This window comes from Lytechinus variegatus, chromosome 1 (assembly GCF_018143015.1).
Source record: "Lytechinus variegatus isolate NC3 chromosome 1, Lvar_3.0, whole genome shotgun sequence".
Lineage (NCBI taxonomy): Eukaryota > Metazoa > Echinodermata > Echinoidea > Temnopleuroida > Toxopneustidae > Lytechinus > Lytechinus variegatus.
Window position 1 is genome coordinate 67305928 of NC_054740.1, and position 17627 is coordinate 67323554.

A 17627-nucleotide genomic window follows, 5' to 3' on the forward strand; every position below is an offset into this window, starting at 1 on the left:
AAATAAAATAAAAAAAATAAATAAATAAAATCAACTATTCATTACTAATTATGATAAAAAGAACCCGTCCTTGGAAACAGTTCATACATGTATCTACCAGATAACAAAAGCGATTTAAGGAAAATCATGATGTTAAAATACATTAAAATGGTACGCCCGGTGTAATGTCTTCGGGGTTCTACTGATGGCTTGGATAAAGATCGATTTGGCCAGAATATTATCTGGCTGTTGGTGTGCTGTTTTGTTTGGTTCCCGCTGTCGAGAGATGGGCCTGTATAAGATGACAAATTGCCCTAAACGTTTCCCGTGGTCATCTTCATTTCAGGCATGGTCAGCTGAGTCTTGACACCACGTTTGCTCAGCGGTTCGAGGCATTGTCGAACAATAGGTCGGTACACCATATGACAGAGCCTGAAGGTGATGTAGAAAGCCTTAAAGAAAGGCTGGACGAACCATACTATTAGGTGGCTGACAGATGCGAAGAACAACGCCCAGAAAAACGCAATAAACGGGGTAAAGAAAATGGTGAGGAATCCGTAACAAGCCAACTGAAAAAAGGTAAGAATAAATTAATGAAAAAAAAATCATTAGATTTCATAGGCCAAAGATTATGTATGTAAATTGGAACCGCAGTTTCGTCCGACGTTCTAGAACTGACAAAAAATCGCATTATGTCGTTTGTCCATAGTCACGGACAAAATAGCTGTTCCGATTCACAGACCCTCGACAAAGACTTCATGATTTGACTTCTAAAGTGTACCGAAGTGATGACGTCACAAAAGATTTCAGACTTACCTGGTCAATCGCAGGGTCAAGCGTATTTAGGGTATGTTTTTTCCCAAAAAGCTTTTTTGAGACTAGCCAAACGTGTTTAGGGTATTTAAATGTTTTTCCCCGGGGTCATAATATTCTGGTGACAACTTGTTTAGGTGCCAAAATGTGTAAATAAAGCCCTCGAAAAAATTGAAAACTATTCAAATAGACAGCTCTATGGTGTCGACATTTTGCAAAGTGTCGACGTTCGTTGGCAAAAGCCAACTGTGGGAAGCCAAAGGTAGATTTTGACTAGGACACTTGAGCATTGTTTATATTTTATTGACAATATACCATTATGTCTAAGTGATGGTGATGGGGGGGGGCCGGGATGACCATACGAAAATCACCTTCAGATGTTTTTTTTCTCTAAGTTTCCTCTGCCCCTATAGCTTCCTGTGGTAAAAGAATATTGCCTTTGCTATATCTTTCTTGTTTTGTTTATACAATTTTCTTGGATAAATTCACAAGTCATAAGTCTATGAAATCTCAAATCAACCATAGAAAGTTTTGAAAACCAGAGGAAATGAAGGAGAAATTGAAACTTACGTGGGTGTATTTATAAATTATTCCGTTGCATTTTTCCATACATGCGAGTCCTTTGATGTCCTCAGACTCCTTGAATGTTTCAGTGAAACCGGTCTAAACAAGGAGAATGTGTAAATCCAGAGAAAATCCAATTAAAAATTGAAAATTCATTGTTGTCGACCTCATTCGAAGAAAGTGTCATAAGAGCAAAGTTTACATTTTAAACATAACTCGGTCGACGAAAACAGTAAGTTATTTTCTACAAAAATAGTACATTATGTTTTTAAAAAGGTTAAAGGAATATCAAAATATACTAAGATTTCTTTTCTAGTCTGAATATCCAATGGCTTCTTTTGTTAAGTGTATGGGAAGTATAGACTGCGATGAAACTGGATTCGCATTTGACTGAGGTGAAAATCCACCAATTTGAAATTGATGATAATCTGGGGCCCGTTGCAGAAAGAGTTGCGTTTTAACGCAAGTCAAAAAATCAATCGCAAGTCCCAAATGCGCGCTGTTGATTGGTTGAAAATCAAGTTGCGCGTGATTTTTAGAGTTGCGATTAATTTCATCTCTTTCTGCAACAGGCCCCTGATCACATTAACTGTGAAAAGTGGATGCATTCGTATATCCCTGTTGATATTTTACTTTGATTATTGATGGTTTAAGGGATGGGCCAGGCTGGAAATATCTATATCTCAATAAATAGAGTTAAACTCACAAAGTAAAATGCTGAAAAATTGATCAAAATCGGATAAGAAATAAAAAATTTATTGAATTTTGAAAATTTGCATTATTCCGGTGAAACAGTTCTAGGCACGTCTTTATGAATATTCATTAGGTGGGCTGATGATGTCATATCCCCCACTTGTTCTTTTGTATTTTATTATGTGAAATTAGGTTTATTCAAATTTTTTTTACCGAGAACTCAAACGATTGGGTTGGCAACTGATTAAAGTGCATTTATTGCTGCCACTTATGACATCATAATGAATCATTTATAGATTCATGTAATAACATAAGAAAAAGGAAGTGGGAATGTGACATCATAAGCCCACCTAATTAATATTCATGACGATGTGTATATAACTATTTTCACAAAATATTGATAAAATTTCAAATTCAATAATTTCGTTATTTGTTATCCGATTTGTAATGAAATTTTCAGCATTTTGCTCAATTAAGTTTATTCTGTTTATTTTCTATAATATTTTCAGCCCGGACCATCACTTTAATACGCTGAACTAGAAAATACGGAGTTTTAACACAACAGAATGAATCCTATATACAACGCAGCAAATGTATCGAAAATGCAAGTCAGGTCTTTGAAGAGGGCATGGGCGGCGGTACGTATTTTCGTTTAGAGGGGGGGGGGGCAAAGCCCCAAAGGGCACTTGTATCATGCCAAAAAGAGCATCTTGGTTCAGAGATTTTCACCATGAGATTATCATTTGAATGAAGTTGTGTATTATTTAGTTAAGCAAAGTTTTCTTTGAAGTGAATTCTGATTGTTAAGCTATATAGGCCTATTTAGGGTTTATTTTTTCGAGCGAGTATAGCGAGCGAGCGATTTAAAAAAAAAATAAAATATGAAAATCGCTTTTTGGTCAAGTATGGACCTATTTACTGTATAAATAGACATCCTTGCGAGTTGTTGCGAGCGCGAATCACGAGTTCAAACTTCCGGAAATTTGATGTAATAAGAGATGAAAAGTAAACATTTCGAGCAGCTTTTGTAGTCATACAAAAATGATGTGAATCTATTTTAAAAATTAACGCGATCTGCAATTTTCAATATTTTGACCAGAAAAGGAACATTTTAAAGACTACATTTAGTGAATCATGAATATGATACGGGCTCACCAGTCGAATAAACTGAGCGCGAAGCGCGAGTTGATATTCTTGCAAAAAAACTGGACATTCTTGGTATTTTATTTAACTAGGAACAGAATGACTACCTTAATAAACAATAATTGGTGCGAGTGCTAAAACCGAGGCAAAACTTTGTAATATTCCAACCTGAAGACTGGACACTAAGTATTTTTGTATGAATAGGATAAGTATTTCACTAAACAATTATTGAGGCGAGCGCGAAGCGCGTGCGAGAAAATTGTAATTTTCTCTCTTGAAAACTGGATATTCTAAGCACTATTTGTAACCAGAAACAAACGACATATTTGCAATTTTTGGTCAGCTCTGAAACGTAGGACGAAACTTCTGTTCCGATTCATCGCTGCACGAAACCCCCCTTGCTGACATTTCACCTCATTGTGTTGTGGAAGAATTTGCTGGTGATTTTGGTATTACAGTAAGATGATGGAAGAAAAAAAACTCGCTAAGTAAATGCATCCAGTAAATTCATATAATTGAGTAATTTTAAAAGAGAATTTCATGACATACTTGAAACAAAATTTGAATAAAAATTTTTTTTTTCATAGAATAAAAAAATAAGGCCTTTACATACCGATACATGTGCAGGGAAATTATATATCATTGTGTCAGCTTCAGCTTCACCACTGTCATTTGGCAACTGTTGTTGCGACCCCAGGGTTTGTAATGGTTGCAATGGTATCTCTGCTTGTTGCGATGCTGGTTCTTGAACTTGTTGCAGTGGCGGTAGACGTGTTTGTGGTGACATCCCTGGTCCGTGTTCTTGCTGCACATGTTGACTTTCTCTCGGTAGACTCGGTCCCGCTGGAGCAATTTCCGCTGGATGAACCTGATGAGCCATGTTTTTTTTCAATCACTGTAAATCCTACTGTCTTTAAGATCAAGTGAAGACAAAAGAAACGCATTCTAATGTAGTTTTTACTCTTTATCAGGGGCGTAACAAAGGTCGATGGCCAGGAGGGGGGGGGCAATAGCCAAAAATGTCCCGGTCATATTATGGTATTTTTTATGATAGTGCCCCGAGCTTAGGGCGAAGCTCAATGCATGATAAGTAAAAATAAAAAAGAGGGCCACAGCATGGCGCGTTGTTGATAAAGTTCACTAATATCAGTCCCGAGCGAGCGAAGCGAGCGAGAGAAAAAATCACCCATTCATGACAATCTAACTTTGAGATTGATTTTGACGTGGTATCCAGAAAGTAACAACATATCTTGCATCTTTCTTTTCTTTCATCTTTCCTTTTTGTTCTCGGTTGTAAAACTTTTGGGGTCCAGCCGTGCTATGTGGATTGGGTTCTAGGCGAGGGCGGCACCATGAATTTTAGCCTAGGGGGAGGTAAAAGAACATTTGGGCGGGGCAACACCCAAAAAATTTGCCTATTTCTAAAATCGAGTGAGAAGCGCGAGCTAATTTTTTTTTAATGTAGACCCTACAAACTTGAAAATGGACCTGTTAAGGACCAGCTGTTTGCACTAGGTCATGAATATGATATCTCACCTAATAAATAATGCGAGCGTGAATTGCGAGATGAACATTTTTGATTTCCTGAGATGAAAACTGGACGTTCATAAGCATATTTTTGTGTAATCATTAAATGGATGGCTATCTAATTAAACAATCGATGCGATGTTAAGACGTTCTAACCACTTTTTGTAATCATTAATTTGATGGTTATTTAATTAAAAAAATAATTGATGCGAGCGCGAAGCGAGAGCTAAAATTTTTTAATGTAAATTATGAATATGTAGGATGTGTATCTCACTAAAACGAATAATGAAATCTCGAATCACGAGAAGCATATTGACTTGAACATTGGATTTTTAAGCCCAATGTAAACAGACAGTTTCAGTCAACAGTTATATTTAATTTTATATAATGACCTGAAAAATTCATGTTAGTAACGAAAACTGTTGGGAGCTAACAGTGAATGAACGATTTTTTTTTCATAATTTAAAGAGCTAAAAATCTGTTTTGGAGCACTTTGCAGCTTAAGTAGGATGCTTATGACAACATTTACTATATATTTTTTTTTAATTTTAACTTTCAAAATTTCGGGGGTGTAGCAAACTAACTGGGCGTAAATGCCCCCGTGCCTCCTCCCCTAGGTGCTGCTACTGGTCTGGGGAGGAGCCCCGGAATCTCGTGATATTTTTTTTTATATTGCAGATGGCCACTGTTATCAAATCGCGAGTACATACACAACACATAACCTCAACGCAGTTGCGGATAATAAACGAAATCTGAGGCAGCATAACATCGCAAACTCGCCAGCGAGCGAAGCGAGCCAGAAAATTTGGGCATTTAAAATTTAGCCAAAGTAAACATTAAGAGGCTTTTCACGGTAAATCTAGCCAGCGTAAAGCTTTACTTAGGTTAGGTCATGATTATAGGGGGATATATCAAACCCTTGGCTAAGGATTTTTTCGTCCTGATTGCGACCATTATTGTATAAAATTTAGCAATCTTATAATAGACGAAATCTATCTTTCTTACTGTTCTTTATATTTTTCAATTATCAGCAGCCAGTTCATGGCCTTTTTTGGTCTCTTTTCTTCATATTCTGATTTTCATATTTAGATTTCGGCTCCACCTTCATTTCCGTTTCTTTTGCCTCTTTCTTTTACCCGCCATTCTTGCCCTTGCCACTGAGTCATATATCTCTTGATTTTATATACCTCTCTTGCTTATCATGCTAATATATTAGTATTTCAGGATATTTTGTACTTTGTACTTTCCTTCATTTTCCCGCTTTCCTTCCATTTTCCCTACTGTGTTTTCCCTATCTTTTAATTTTTCCCTTTCTCAGATCACTTTCTTCTCCTTCTTTTTTCTTTCCCTTACCCTTTCTCTCTTTCCCCCAGCTATTTTTTCGTTTTTATTTCCAGAGGGGATGTGTTTACTCATTTCCCCCTCCATCTGTTTATGGTTTATCATTTTTATTATGTAATATACCATGCATTCGCTTTGACTTTTGTACAAAGGGGTCGGCGTTTATAAGTCTTCTCGTTCTTTTTTCGTCCCCATTCCCCAAATACCATAAAATCGTTTGTTATGTAATGTATTTGTCTTTTCTTCTTACCTTAAAGGTGAATGAAACCTCTGGAACAAATAGGCTTGTGTAGAAACAGAAAAATCAAAGAATATATAAGAATAAAGAAAGTTTGAGAAAAATCGGACAAATAGTGAGAAAGTTATGAGCATTTGAATATTGCAATCACTAATGCTATGGAGATCCTCACATTGGCAATGCGACAAGGATGTGTGATGTCACTGATGAACAACTTTCCCTTTGGTGGACTATAAAATACCCTCAAAATGTCTCTTTTTGCTTTTTCTTATGATTATACAAACTCTTTATCCATGATGTATTATTAAAAAATATGTATTACATTCCCTCATGTAGACAGAACACATGATTTATGGATAGATGTGATAAAAGAGGCAATTCTAGTGAAATATATACTGAAGTAATGGGGAGAGTTGTTCACAAGTGACATCACACATCTTTGTCGCATTGCCAATTTGCTATCTCCATAGCATTAGTGATCGCAATATTCAAATGCTCATAACTTTCTCATTATTTGTCCGATTTTTCTCAAACTTTCGTTGATCTGTTTCTTTGATTTTAACATAAGCTATCTTGTTCCAATGGTTTCATTCTCCTTTAAATTCTTTATGATAATTCTCCTTTTCATGTACTCATGCTTTATGGTGAATGAAATAAATAAACATTCAATAATATTTTACTCATTTACAGGTACAAATCTCGCACAAGAAGTTGGGTCCGGGGAGGAGCGTGGACCATTTAAAACAAAGGGTGGTGATCGGGGAGGGACACTTTTAAGTACTAAAAAAACCCAAGAAATAACCCCTTACAAACGTTTTCAATGTCACTTTTTTATCTAAGAAAGGCCCTTAATATATGATAACGATTGCCCCTTTGCCTCAATATATGTGCATATTCTCACATCAGATAAGTTACCTTTCATGAAACCGCCCTTTTCATTCCAAATCAGCGACTGTTTTCTTTATTTAGTGTTTAATTCCATTCTGCAATCATTAAATATTGTTCACCTTTATATAACTTTCTAATCCCATAATAAAAATCATTATCAGCTTTGAAAAAAGAGATGCGTTAATGGCTCAACTTGCCCCATCTGTGGGGTAAGTTGAGCCACGTACCTTCTGGGGCAATTTGAACCACAAAAACTATGTACAAAATGTATGGGGGAAGAACCAGCATAATTATGTCAATTTTTATTCAAAGTCTATTCACTTGCAAAATCTCTACAAATACTAACATCTTTTTTAATTCATGTGAATCTGCTTCTTTCTGCCTGCATATCGATGGCCTTTTCATGTTTCTTTGTATTTATGTACATTACCATGGCTCAACTTGCCCCATGTTGGCTGGCACGACTTATATTACCCCAGTCCGAACTTAATGCGATAATTTCGCATCAACACATTTCTTATGCATCCATCATGTAAAAGACTATGACAAGAACGAAGATTCATACCTGGGCTAACAATGTTGTTCTTATGTTTTTATTATATTTAAAGACGTGTGTGTGTAAAAAGCACTTATTTATTTCGCACCCTTTTTTTAACCTTTTTGTCTCAAATTTGTGTTTTTCCCTTTAAACAAAATATTTTTTGCTTCAAAGTTGAAAACAATGTGGTGTGGTTATGAGTTTTGCAATGGGTCATCAATACATGACACCACCACAATGTCTGATTCATTCATTGTTGGCCTGGGGCTGATGGCTCAACTTGCCCCTGTGCTCAACTTACCCTGCCTTCCCCTACTAATAACGCATTTTGACCTAATTTGGTAAGTGTTCTTTTGCCCCCCGGATCCCACATGTAAGTTTACATGCTTCGGTAATTTCGAGGTGGATAGATATGCAAACAAATGTTTGTTGTTTTTTAGATAGCATCCGTTTTAAAAGAGGAAGAGTTGTTTTTCCCCTGACCCCCCCCCCCCCCCCTTTCAACTCCGCTGGACATTGGCTTGAGGTTGAATGACATTAATGTTAGATAAAATTCTTAAAATCGAAAAATATTCTCGACTTACCTAAGACTACGAAATAAGCGTGAATTTGTCCCTACAAGCAGACTAGTATATAACGACAATTTCGAACTTTTCCAGAAGAGCTAATAAGTTACCGCTAAATTGGTTCAATTTTTCTCAATATGACTGAGCCCCCAAAGACCCCAAAAGATCTCTTGAAATGTTTATACGGTTACCATGACAAGAGTGTGCAATGTCTATTATTGTCTATCCTAGGCGATATGGATATCTTTATGGCTATTGTTGCAACAAACAAGAACTTGTATTCAGCTGTCATGGCTGTTTTATGCGTACTTCGACAAGCCATTGTGAATGACGTATAAGGTATTCCCCCTCTTTCCCCCGGACCATGGGATATGTATAATGTAAAACATAGCATAAGGCAGGGTAAGTTGTGACATTTTTTGCTTTTTGCATGTTAGAATTGATATGATTAATAATCTTGTAGAAACAAGTACCTTGCCTTAAAAAACAATTCTTCTGAAATATTTCTCACCTATTAAAACTTTCTAACCCCATAATGAAAGTCTATTTTGAAAGTCACCTTTGCAAAAAAAAAGAGATGTCAACTTGCCCCATCTGTGGGGTAAGTTGAGCCACAAAAACTAGGTTAAAAAATGAATGGGGGAAGAACCAGTATGTCAATCTTTTTATTTAAAGTCTTTTCGCTTGCAAAATCTCTACAAATACTAATATCCTCTAAAAGGAAGAGAACTGTCATGTGAATTTGCTACTTTCTGCCTGCATATCGATTGCCTTTTCAGGTTTCTTTATATATATATATATATATATATAAACATTAACATAAGAAGAACCATGGCTCAACCTGCCCAATGTTGGCTGGCACGAATTACCCCAGTCCGAACTTAATGCGATAATTTCGCATCCACACATTTCTTATGCATCTATCATGTAAAAGACTATGACAAGAATGAAGATCCATGCCTGGGCTAACAATGTTTTTCTTATGTATTTATCAAATTTAAAGATGTGTAAAAAGCACTTATTTATTTTCGCATTTTTTTTTTACTTATTTGGCTGTAATTTGTATTTTTCCCTCTAAATGAGTATTTATTGTTTCAAAGTTGAAAACAATGTGGCGGGGAAAAAGGTTATGTAATGGCTCATCAATACATGACACCACCACAACGTCCCATTCATTCATTATTGGCCCGGGGGTCACTAGCGTATCTACGGGGGGGGGTGGCAGACTGCCCCCTGACCCCCCCCCCCCCCCCGACGAGCCACAACCCATGCAAAGGACGTATCCCTGCCCCCTGACGAGCTTGAAGACCTTTTTTTTTGCTTGTCAATTTTTTTGGCGGACGTTTTTGCTCCCCCTGTGGAAAATCCTAGGTACGCCACTGCTGGGGATGGTGGCTCTACTTGCCCCTATGCTCAACTTACCCCGCCTTCCCCTACTGTTTTGTGAAATAAAGCAAAAACGTAAAAATGTCAGAACATGTTTCGTTTACATTCGATTTTGATGAAATTCCAATGAGCTTGTTTGATTTGTCTCTTTTTATTAATATTTTGTTGCGGGAGCTTGCCCTCTTGCATAATAATTGCAGAATATTTCTTAAAAGGAAAGTATGTACTTTTACATTCTTTATGTAGGTCTTTATGGTGTATGTTTAGCACGTATGCCAACATATTTTAATTTTCTTGTTCCTATTTATTTTTAACGATATGAATCACGGCTTTATGTACTGTGATCGCCTATATGGAAGAATATTTAGTCGTCTATATATTTTATTTTTTGTGTTTAATGGTGTCAAATTAATGTTGCTTGGCATAAAAAACTATCGTTCCACCCGATTAAGATTTTCAGAGAGAGAACATATTGAATAAAACGTTAATATATATTCAATTTCAGAGTGAAATGCCATGATCTTTCATTGGAACTGAAAAAGAAAGTTATGACATTTTAAAGTTTTGCTTAACTTCACAAATTATGTGCACATCCTGGTCGGTATGCAAAGAGGGGGGGGGGGGGTGGCTGATGACATCATCGAATGACTTATTCTTTTGTATTTCATTACACTATGAAATATGAAATATGTTTATTTTCTCCTAATTGTCATGTGAAACACAATTTTTGAATTATTATTGTTTTAACATTTTTGGTCAAGTTGATCATTTTTGTCAAATCTGTAAAAATTTAAGTTTTTGTATAATTATTATTCAAATAAGGGAAAATAGTGAGTAAGGAGTATAATCTCTCATTTGCATATCAATAAAATGGTGAGTAAGGAGTATAATCTCTCATTTGCATATCAATGAGATGTGCAAATAACTGTTTGGGGAAAGTAAGTGAAACTTTTTTTTTATTTAACATCCGATTTTGATGAAATTTTCACCATTTGATTTTGTTGACTGATTGAAATCAACATTTTCCTTGGGTGGATTTGACCTTTAAACGAAACGGGAGTTAATCTCAACCAGCCACTTACCGAAGCCGAACCAATATTTTAAACAGCTGAAAATGTTATACTACATTGAACTATAGAGAGTAGATGTTTAAACAGTTTAAACAAGTATATAAAATCTTTAATAACAAATTTGATTTTAATTTGATCAACAACTACTGATGGTAGGGTAAAGTAAACCGCGTGTGAAAAAAAAACAAATAGCGTTTTTATTGTGTCACTAAATGATGTTTTTTCTTATGAACAGGAGAATACTCACAGTCTATTTATTCTTATATAGCTTAACACATTCGATTATATAGCTTAGCACATTCGATCATATAAGGTAACAAAATGGGCGTATATGTACTCATCTCAAATAGACACCAGCAGTTCAATCTAGTATGTTCATCCACCAGCGAATGTTACCAGGCATCCAAACCTGCCTAGCTTGCAAATGATTATTAATCCCCAATCACATTGGAGAGATTAATGAATTCGATTAAAGTAATTTTCCACCAGTCTCTCTACCTGAGTCTATCATGCCAATGTAATGATAGATACCACACTGTAAAAACTGACTGAGTTGGTTTTAATAGAGGACCACACCCTGAGGTGATAAAACTACACCCTAGATATTGAACATAACACCAAAGAGTGTAAATGTAACAACCAAAGGTGTTGTAATAACACCTACGGGTGTAAAACTAACACCACCAATTTAACACCGGTGTAAAACAACTGGTGTGGTCCTCTATGTACACCGGTTAACACCACAGTTTTTGCTATGCATTTTGGATTCGGTTGTCATGGACACTGTTAATTACGATCTAATCGTACCTCATAAACATGTTTAATGATCATGGTGTTTTGTGTATAATGGGGATGCACTTCAAGCTTACTCGTCAAAATGAATTGGTAATGTCTTACTTTGCCTACTAAATTCTCGCAATGGTTTGTCAAAATACAAATTTAGAGAGTATATTCGATTAGCCTATTATGCAGTAAAGTTAAGAATTAGTCTTTCTTCCAGGAGGGGGAGGGGTCAGAAATATATCAAAATCTTATCTGTTTTTAATGTTTCTCTTATGCTAGTTCCTGTACAAATGAATTATTTTCTTTCTTCTTTTTTTTTTTAATTTTCCTTTCGTTTTTTTCTTATTTCATTCATTTTCTCTCTCTCTCTCTCTTTCTTTTTTCTTTCTTTCTTTCTTTCTTTCTTCCTTTCTTTCTTTCTTTCTTTCTTCGATCCTTTCTTTTTTCTTTTCTTTCTTTCTATCTTTCTTTTCTTTCTTTCTTTCTTTCTTTCTATCTTTCTTTCTTTATTTTTTTCTCTTTCTTTATTTCTTTCTTCAAGCTCCTTTTCTATCTTTCTTTTGTTCTGCTTTTATTTTTAAATTCCTATGTTTCTTCCTTCCTTTCATTCTTTTTATTTTATCCAACGAACGTAGAGGGCATCAACAAGTGAGCTAAACTTTGGGCGGTTTTTAAAGAAATCACTTGAGGGTGGTAATTAAAATAGTATAAAACAGCATTCCTAAAATTGGTGAAATAAGCGCACTGGTGGTTCAGTGGTAGAATTCTCGCCTGCCACGCGGGTGGCCCGGGTTCGATTCCCGGCCAGTGCATCTGTTTTTTTACTCTGATATGATTTTCTTCATTAAAGGAGAAGTCCACCCCAACAAAAAGTTAATTGAAGGAAAAGAGAAAAAATCCAACAAGCATAACACTGAAAATTTCATCAAAATCGGATGTAAAATAAGCAAGTTTTGACACTTAACTTTTGCTTAATTTAACAAAACAGTTATGCACAACCTGGTGGGAATAATATCACCCACTAACGCAGCAGGTTTTTTATTGTATTTTATTATATGCAAAACTCCTCATTTTCTTATGAAACAAAATTGTATTCCTCCCTGAACATGTGGCAGTACCATTTTTATAACATTTTATGACTCGGTTAAGTTGGTTCAAATTGTTAAAAAAAAATATTGTATGATTCAAACAATGAAAAACAAAAGAAATAGTGAGTGATGGACATCATCGACTCTCTCTCTCATTATGTCAGTGAGCCTTTGTGAATAGAACTGGGTTTTTATTTTAAATAGGCGAAACTTCAAAACGTCATATTAACATTTTTTATTTTGCGTCCGATTTCGATGAAATGTTTAACATAATGTGTGTTTGATTTTTCTCTCTTGATTCAAATCAACATTAAATTTTCTGGACTTGAGCCTTATTATCCGATCGCCGAAAAAACGCAGACCAATACTGAGTATTTTTTAATGCTGCATGATTAAAATGGTAAACTGACTAAAAGTCTAGAGTCTCTCTTTTTGATGGAGTTTATTTCCCGCTTTTAGTTATTTCTGCATTCAGATTATAGGACCACGGTAACATTTCCCTAACGTGGCAATCTCGACCAAATAAGAGACACTGGCCGACTGTTTCATTTTCCCCTGCAAATTAAAACAGAAAAGTCTATTTCATAATGTGGAAACCAAGAAACTCATCGATCTTTTATAACAGAACTACAACCTTCCTGTCACTTAATTCAGGCTGATATCCCTAAGCACGAGTAGGCCTACAGCATAATTTCGAAACCTGTTGAGATTTTCTGTAGTGAATTATTGGTCCGAAATCACCGTAGTTTGAAAATCAGTTGATGATTACTGTTTTATTTGATAACAGTATTTCATGGTCCCCTTCCCTGGTTTATGGTTTCAGCTACGGCCACTGGCGTAAATCCCTGGGGGATGGGGATATATCCCCCACACTTTTCGAGGAGGGGGGATGGCCTGTACAAACTTCCCCCACACATTTTACGAAAGAAATGAAAAAAAAATCACAAGAGATAATTGTTTTATTGGTGAAAATTCTTCCTGAAATACCGCTTTACAAATAAAACAATATTATTGAATCATAATATGTAAATAAAGAGCTTGATGTTCACCATTTCCAAATGAGATACTTATGTCCTTATACTATAACATTGAAGAGAAACCCCCCGTTTCTTCCAATTCATCAATGTTGGGGTCTTTGGGGAGGGATTAAGACCCGATTTTGCACCACGTAATCTATCATTACATTGGATGATTGGATCAAACTATAATCTAGTTACCGAAATCCCCGAAATATAAGAAACAGCCATTTAAACTTTTGCTTATACCAGAAAGAGTAGGTAGTATTGGTAACTCATTTTATTACAATGCTATAAAACATTCCGGGAATTCCCTTCCCAATTAATGATATAAAGGAAATAGGAAACTTTTTGCATTTTAACGGAGGAAATTGAAAGAATATTTTTCACATGAGAGTCAAAGAGAAAATGCAAATGATATGTTGTACGGTTGATTTAGCCTGAATACTGACCTAGTTCTTTTCTCCTTTATTCTATATTCTCCTCTTCGTGTTGTTATTGTTGTCGCCGTTTTTGCTGTTGTTCTTTTTAATTCTCCTTATTATTTTCCTTCCTCATCCTAGTTTCTTCCGTCTCCTACTCCTCCTCCCCTTTCTTCTTCTATTCCTCCTCCTCCTTCTTCTTCTTTTCTTCTTCTTCTTCGTTATATTCTTGTATATATTATTTATATATCTTATTAATTGGTAAAATTCTTGTATATATTATCTATATATCTTATTTATTATACTAAATTCTATTTTATATGTAAATAGTACAATTTACCATTTAATTAATTCTGTAGGTCGAGGACCCTACTGGAAATAAACCTTCGTAGATCATCCTGTGCAAGCCTGTAGTTTTAATGCTACTGTATATATGTTATGGTAACTTGCCAAATAAAATCAATCAATCAATCTATCAATTAAGTCCTTATATTCTGTTCCATTATTTGGAGACTGACGTCACAGCTACAGGCGGAGAATTTGTTGATGCATTGACCGTACCTATACCTGTTGAGGGCGCTTTGGCTTAGCAAATTTTCAGTGTCGGATTCTTCTCGACGATGCCATCGTTTTTTGTCTAAATTTTGCAAACAGTCCCAATGATGTGAGTAAATAAGCATTTGATCTTAAATTCAAATATTTATTTTGTTTAAGTAACCCTTTTCTTGTATTTTCATGAGATTTAAGCTTGATAATTTGATAATTTCTAGTGACTGTGTGTGGACGGGACTCGTGCCAGTGCCAGTGGGGTAGCACTAGCAGTGTAATCGTGACACGCTCTCGGCTCGGCGGAGGCTCTGCGTTAGCGCCTGTGCATGTGTCAGTGTGTGGTGAATAAAGATGAATGCGATCATCGTCATCGGAAATGAATATCATACGTAATTTTCCCGGGATGGTCATTTGAAATTGAATTGGGAGCACTGATCAGGGTGACCAGATTTCACAAAATGAAATACGGGACAAGGCACGATGCACAAGCGGATCGATCAAGCCGGATTGACCGAGCCACAATATTGGGGGCTATGATCTGTGTTAGAAAAGAAAATGAAAGGAAGGGTGAATGAAAGAATGAAGCCTGAAGGAGAGAAAGTAAAGGGATGACAGGAGCTGGAGAGGAAAGAAAAACAAAATGGAAGGGGGAAATGAAGAAAATGAAGGGGAAAAGAAAAAGAATAAAAGATGGGATGAAAGAAAGAATAAAAGAAAAAAGGTTTCTGTCATTCTTTGAAATGAATAAAAACAAGAAAGAGGAAAGAAAGGAAGGGAAGATGAATGAATGTGTGAATGAAAAAAGGAGAGAAAGGAAAAAAACTAAGAGAAAGGGAAGAAGAATGAAATGTTTCCTTCATTCTTTGAAAGAAAGAAACAAAGAAAGAAAGTTGAAAAAGAATGAATAATTAGGGAAAAGAATTAGAAAGGAAAAAAGAAAATAAAGAATGAAATAAAAGATGAAGGGAGGGGTGAGAGAATAAAAAAAAAGAATATTAAAGAAAGAATGAAAGGAAAAGCGAAAGGGAGAAGGAAGCAAAGAAAAGTTTAAGGAAAAAGAAAGAGAATGAAGGAAATAAAGGAAAGTTAAAAAAGAAGGAAAGGAAAGTAAGAGAAAGAAGGAAGGAAAGAAAAATCAACAGAGAGAGAGAAAGTATCAAAAAAGAAAGCTAGCTAGGAAAGATTGGAAATAAAGATAGATGGAACAAAACAGGCAAGCAGGAAGGATGAAGACAGAAGGATAGAAAAGAAAAAAAAATGAGAGAAAGAAAGTGGAAAAAAGTTCAAACTTCAAGCAAACAAAAAAAAATCCAATCATACACAAGTCTTTTTGATATGGGGGGGGGGGGGTTGATATAGTTAGAAAACTAAAATGTTTTAGAAATGAATAAAATTTCAAAGTGAAACATTGTCATTAGATGAAACATTGCAGCATCACACATCTCTCATCTCATTACCAGTTGCCCATTACAAGTTCGCAATGTTCACAACAAGACTAAAAACAATAGCTGAAACAACTAGATCTAGTAGTTTAAATGCTTCATAGATTACATCATCAACTCAGTTATCTGATAATCCATGATTTTATTAAAATGTCCCGCCAATGGTCATTATTTTTGCGGAAAAACTCTTTATCAAGTGAGATTGTTTGAACCATTGAGAATCTGCTCCGATGATTGACAGGTAGGTTTTTGTTCAGAGAAAAATTCAGAATGCACCAAAGAAGGGGCTATTGTAACTGTCATGTTGAATTGATTTTAAAATCGGTGTTTGATCGATGTCATCGAGGGCCAGTGCAGAGTTTGCAAAATCGGTGCATAAAAAGAAAAAAAAGAGATCAAATACGTTGGCCGTCCGTTTCGTTTGGTTCTCACAATCATAAAGATAAACAGTAATGTCTAACTTGACTACCACTTACTTGATTTATATTCCCCCAAAATATACAGCTACTATCATGTACATGGTTATGGAATTCCGCACAAGTGCACTGACTTGACCGGGCGTGTACCTGAACCTGAAACGGGCCTACTTTACAAGTGAAAATTTTTACAGTGTGAAGAAGAGAGATTGTTCTTTCAGATAAGCTTATTTTCTGACTTTTGCTTTTCGTAGGCCAAATTACCGTTTTTGTATTTCCAGGGAAGTCTTCCCCTCCGACTTATCCTTGGTTTGGGGGTGGCTAGTCAAGTTATGCTTTAAGAATTTTTCTTTCAACAGATGCATGTATATACATGTAAAAGAAAAAAATAAGAAAAATGAAAAACATATTAAACAGGATGGACCCCTGGCCCTATTCAAGAATTTCAAGCCATTAATATACCAATAAACCAAGGCTCCACATTAACTTTTTTTGGTGGTGGCCCGTTCGGGCCACCAAAACCTTCAAATATTTTTTTTTGGTGGCCCATTAGTAAAGTTTGGTGGCCCGAAAAATATAAAGAAAAACATTAATTAAAAATGAATAAAACAAACTGAAATATTCTGCAGTCACTACCACGTACCACTATTCTTTGTACATCTTGTATGAAAATCGTGCTTGCTGTTATTTTACTTTGCTTATTTTGTGGTATGCCTAATATATAATTGTTCTATCATTGTAAATATGAAATGATTGAAAGAGAATAAAAGAATTGTATTGTTCCCAGGATGTGTGGACTTTTAATCTCCATATAGACACACACTTATAATGATAAAGTAAATAAATAGTGCATATATATAGCAAACTCAGATAGATTTACAAAACATTGATTTTTCCTTTCTTCCTTTTTGATCGTAAAACCTAGATTATGCAGGCCCCAAATCCATTTTATTTTCTCTTTTCCAGCATATTATAGCAGGAGAAAATCACAGAAAAATATGCTGCAGAATTAGAACAATGTGTAAAAGGGGGAAATAAATAAAAATAATTTTTAGAATAGTATATTGAAAAAAAGAAAACATGAATTGTAAAAATGAATAAGTGAAATAAAACAAAAGAAAAAATGAAGAAAGAAAAAAACAAAGAACAGGAAAAAAAATTGAGA

General features: G+C 35.3%; 1 protein-coding gene and 1 non-coding gene across 2 annotated transcripts; one reads left to right on the plus strand and one right to left on the minus strand.

Moving 5' to 3' along the window:
- Positions 1-42: 42 nt before the first annotated feature.
- Positions 43-8396, minus strand: LOC121406516 (caveolin-2-like). The gene is made up of 4 exons (XM_041597527.1): positions 8309-8396; positions 3806-4103; positions 1363-1455; positions 43-548 (listed from the first exon to the last, which is right to left on the minus strand). Exons 2-4 carry the CDS (start codon positions 4070-4072, stop codon positions 294-296), a joined length of 615 nt encoding a protein of 204 aa, XP_041453461.1. The 5' UTR covers positions 4073-4103; positions 8309-8396; the 3' UTR covers positions 43-293.
- Positions 8397-12270: 3874 nt separating this feature from the next.
- On the plus strand, positions 12271-12341 carry TRNAG-GCC. Its single transcript has one exon. It is a non-coding gene; the product is annotated as a tRNA-Gly (tRNA).
- Positions 12342-17627: the final 5286 nt, after the last annotated feature.

Excerpts from the sequence above, each read along its gene's own strand:
- LOC121406516 (XM_041597527.1), bottom strand. The coding sequence starts at position 4,072 with ATGGCTCATCAGGTTCATCCAGCGGAAATTGCTCCAGCGGGACCGAGT. Across the intron at positions 1,456-3,805 it reads ATTTCCCTGCACATGTATCG|ACCGGTTTCACTGAAACATT; the intron begins GTATGTAAAGGC and ends CTCCTTGTTTAG. Across the intron at positions 549-1,362 it reads TAATTTATAAATACACCCAC|TTGGCTTGTTACGGATTCCT; the intron begins GTAAGTTTCAAT and ends ACCTTTTTTCAG.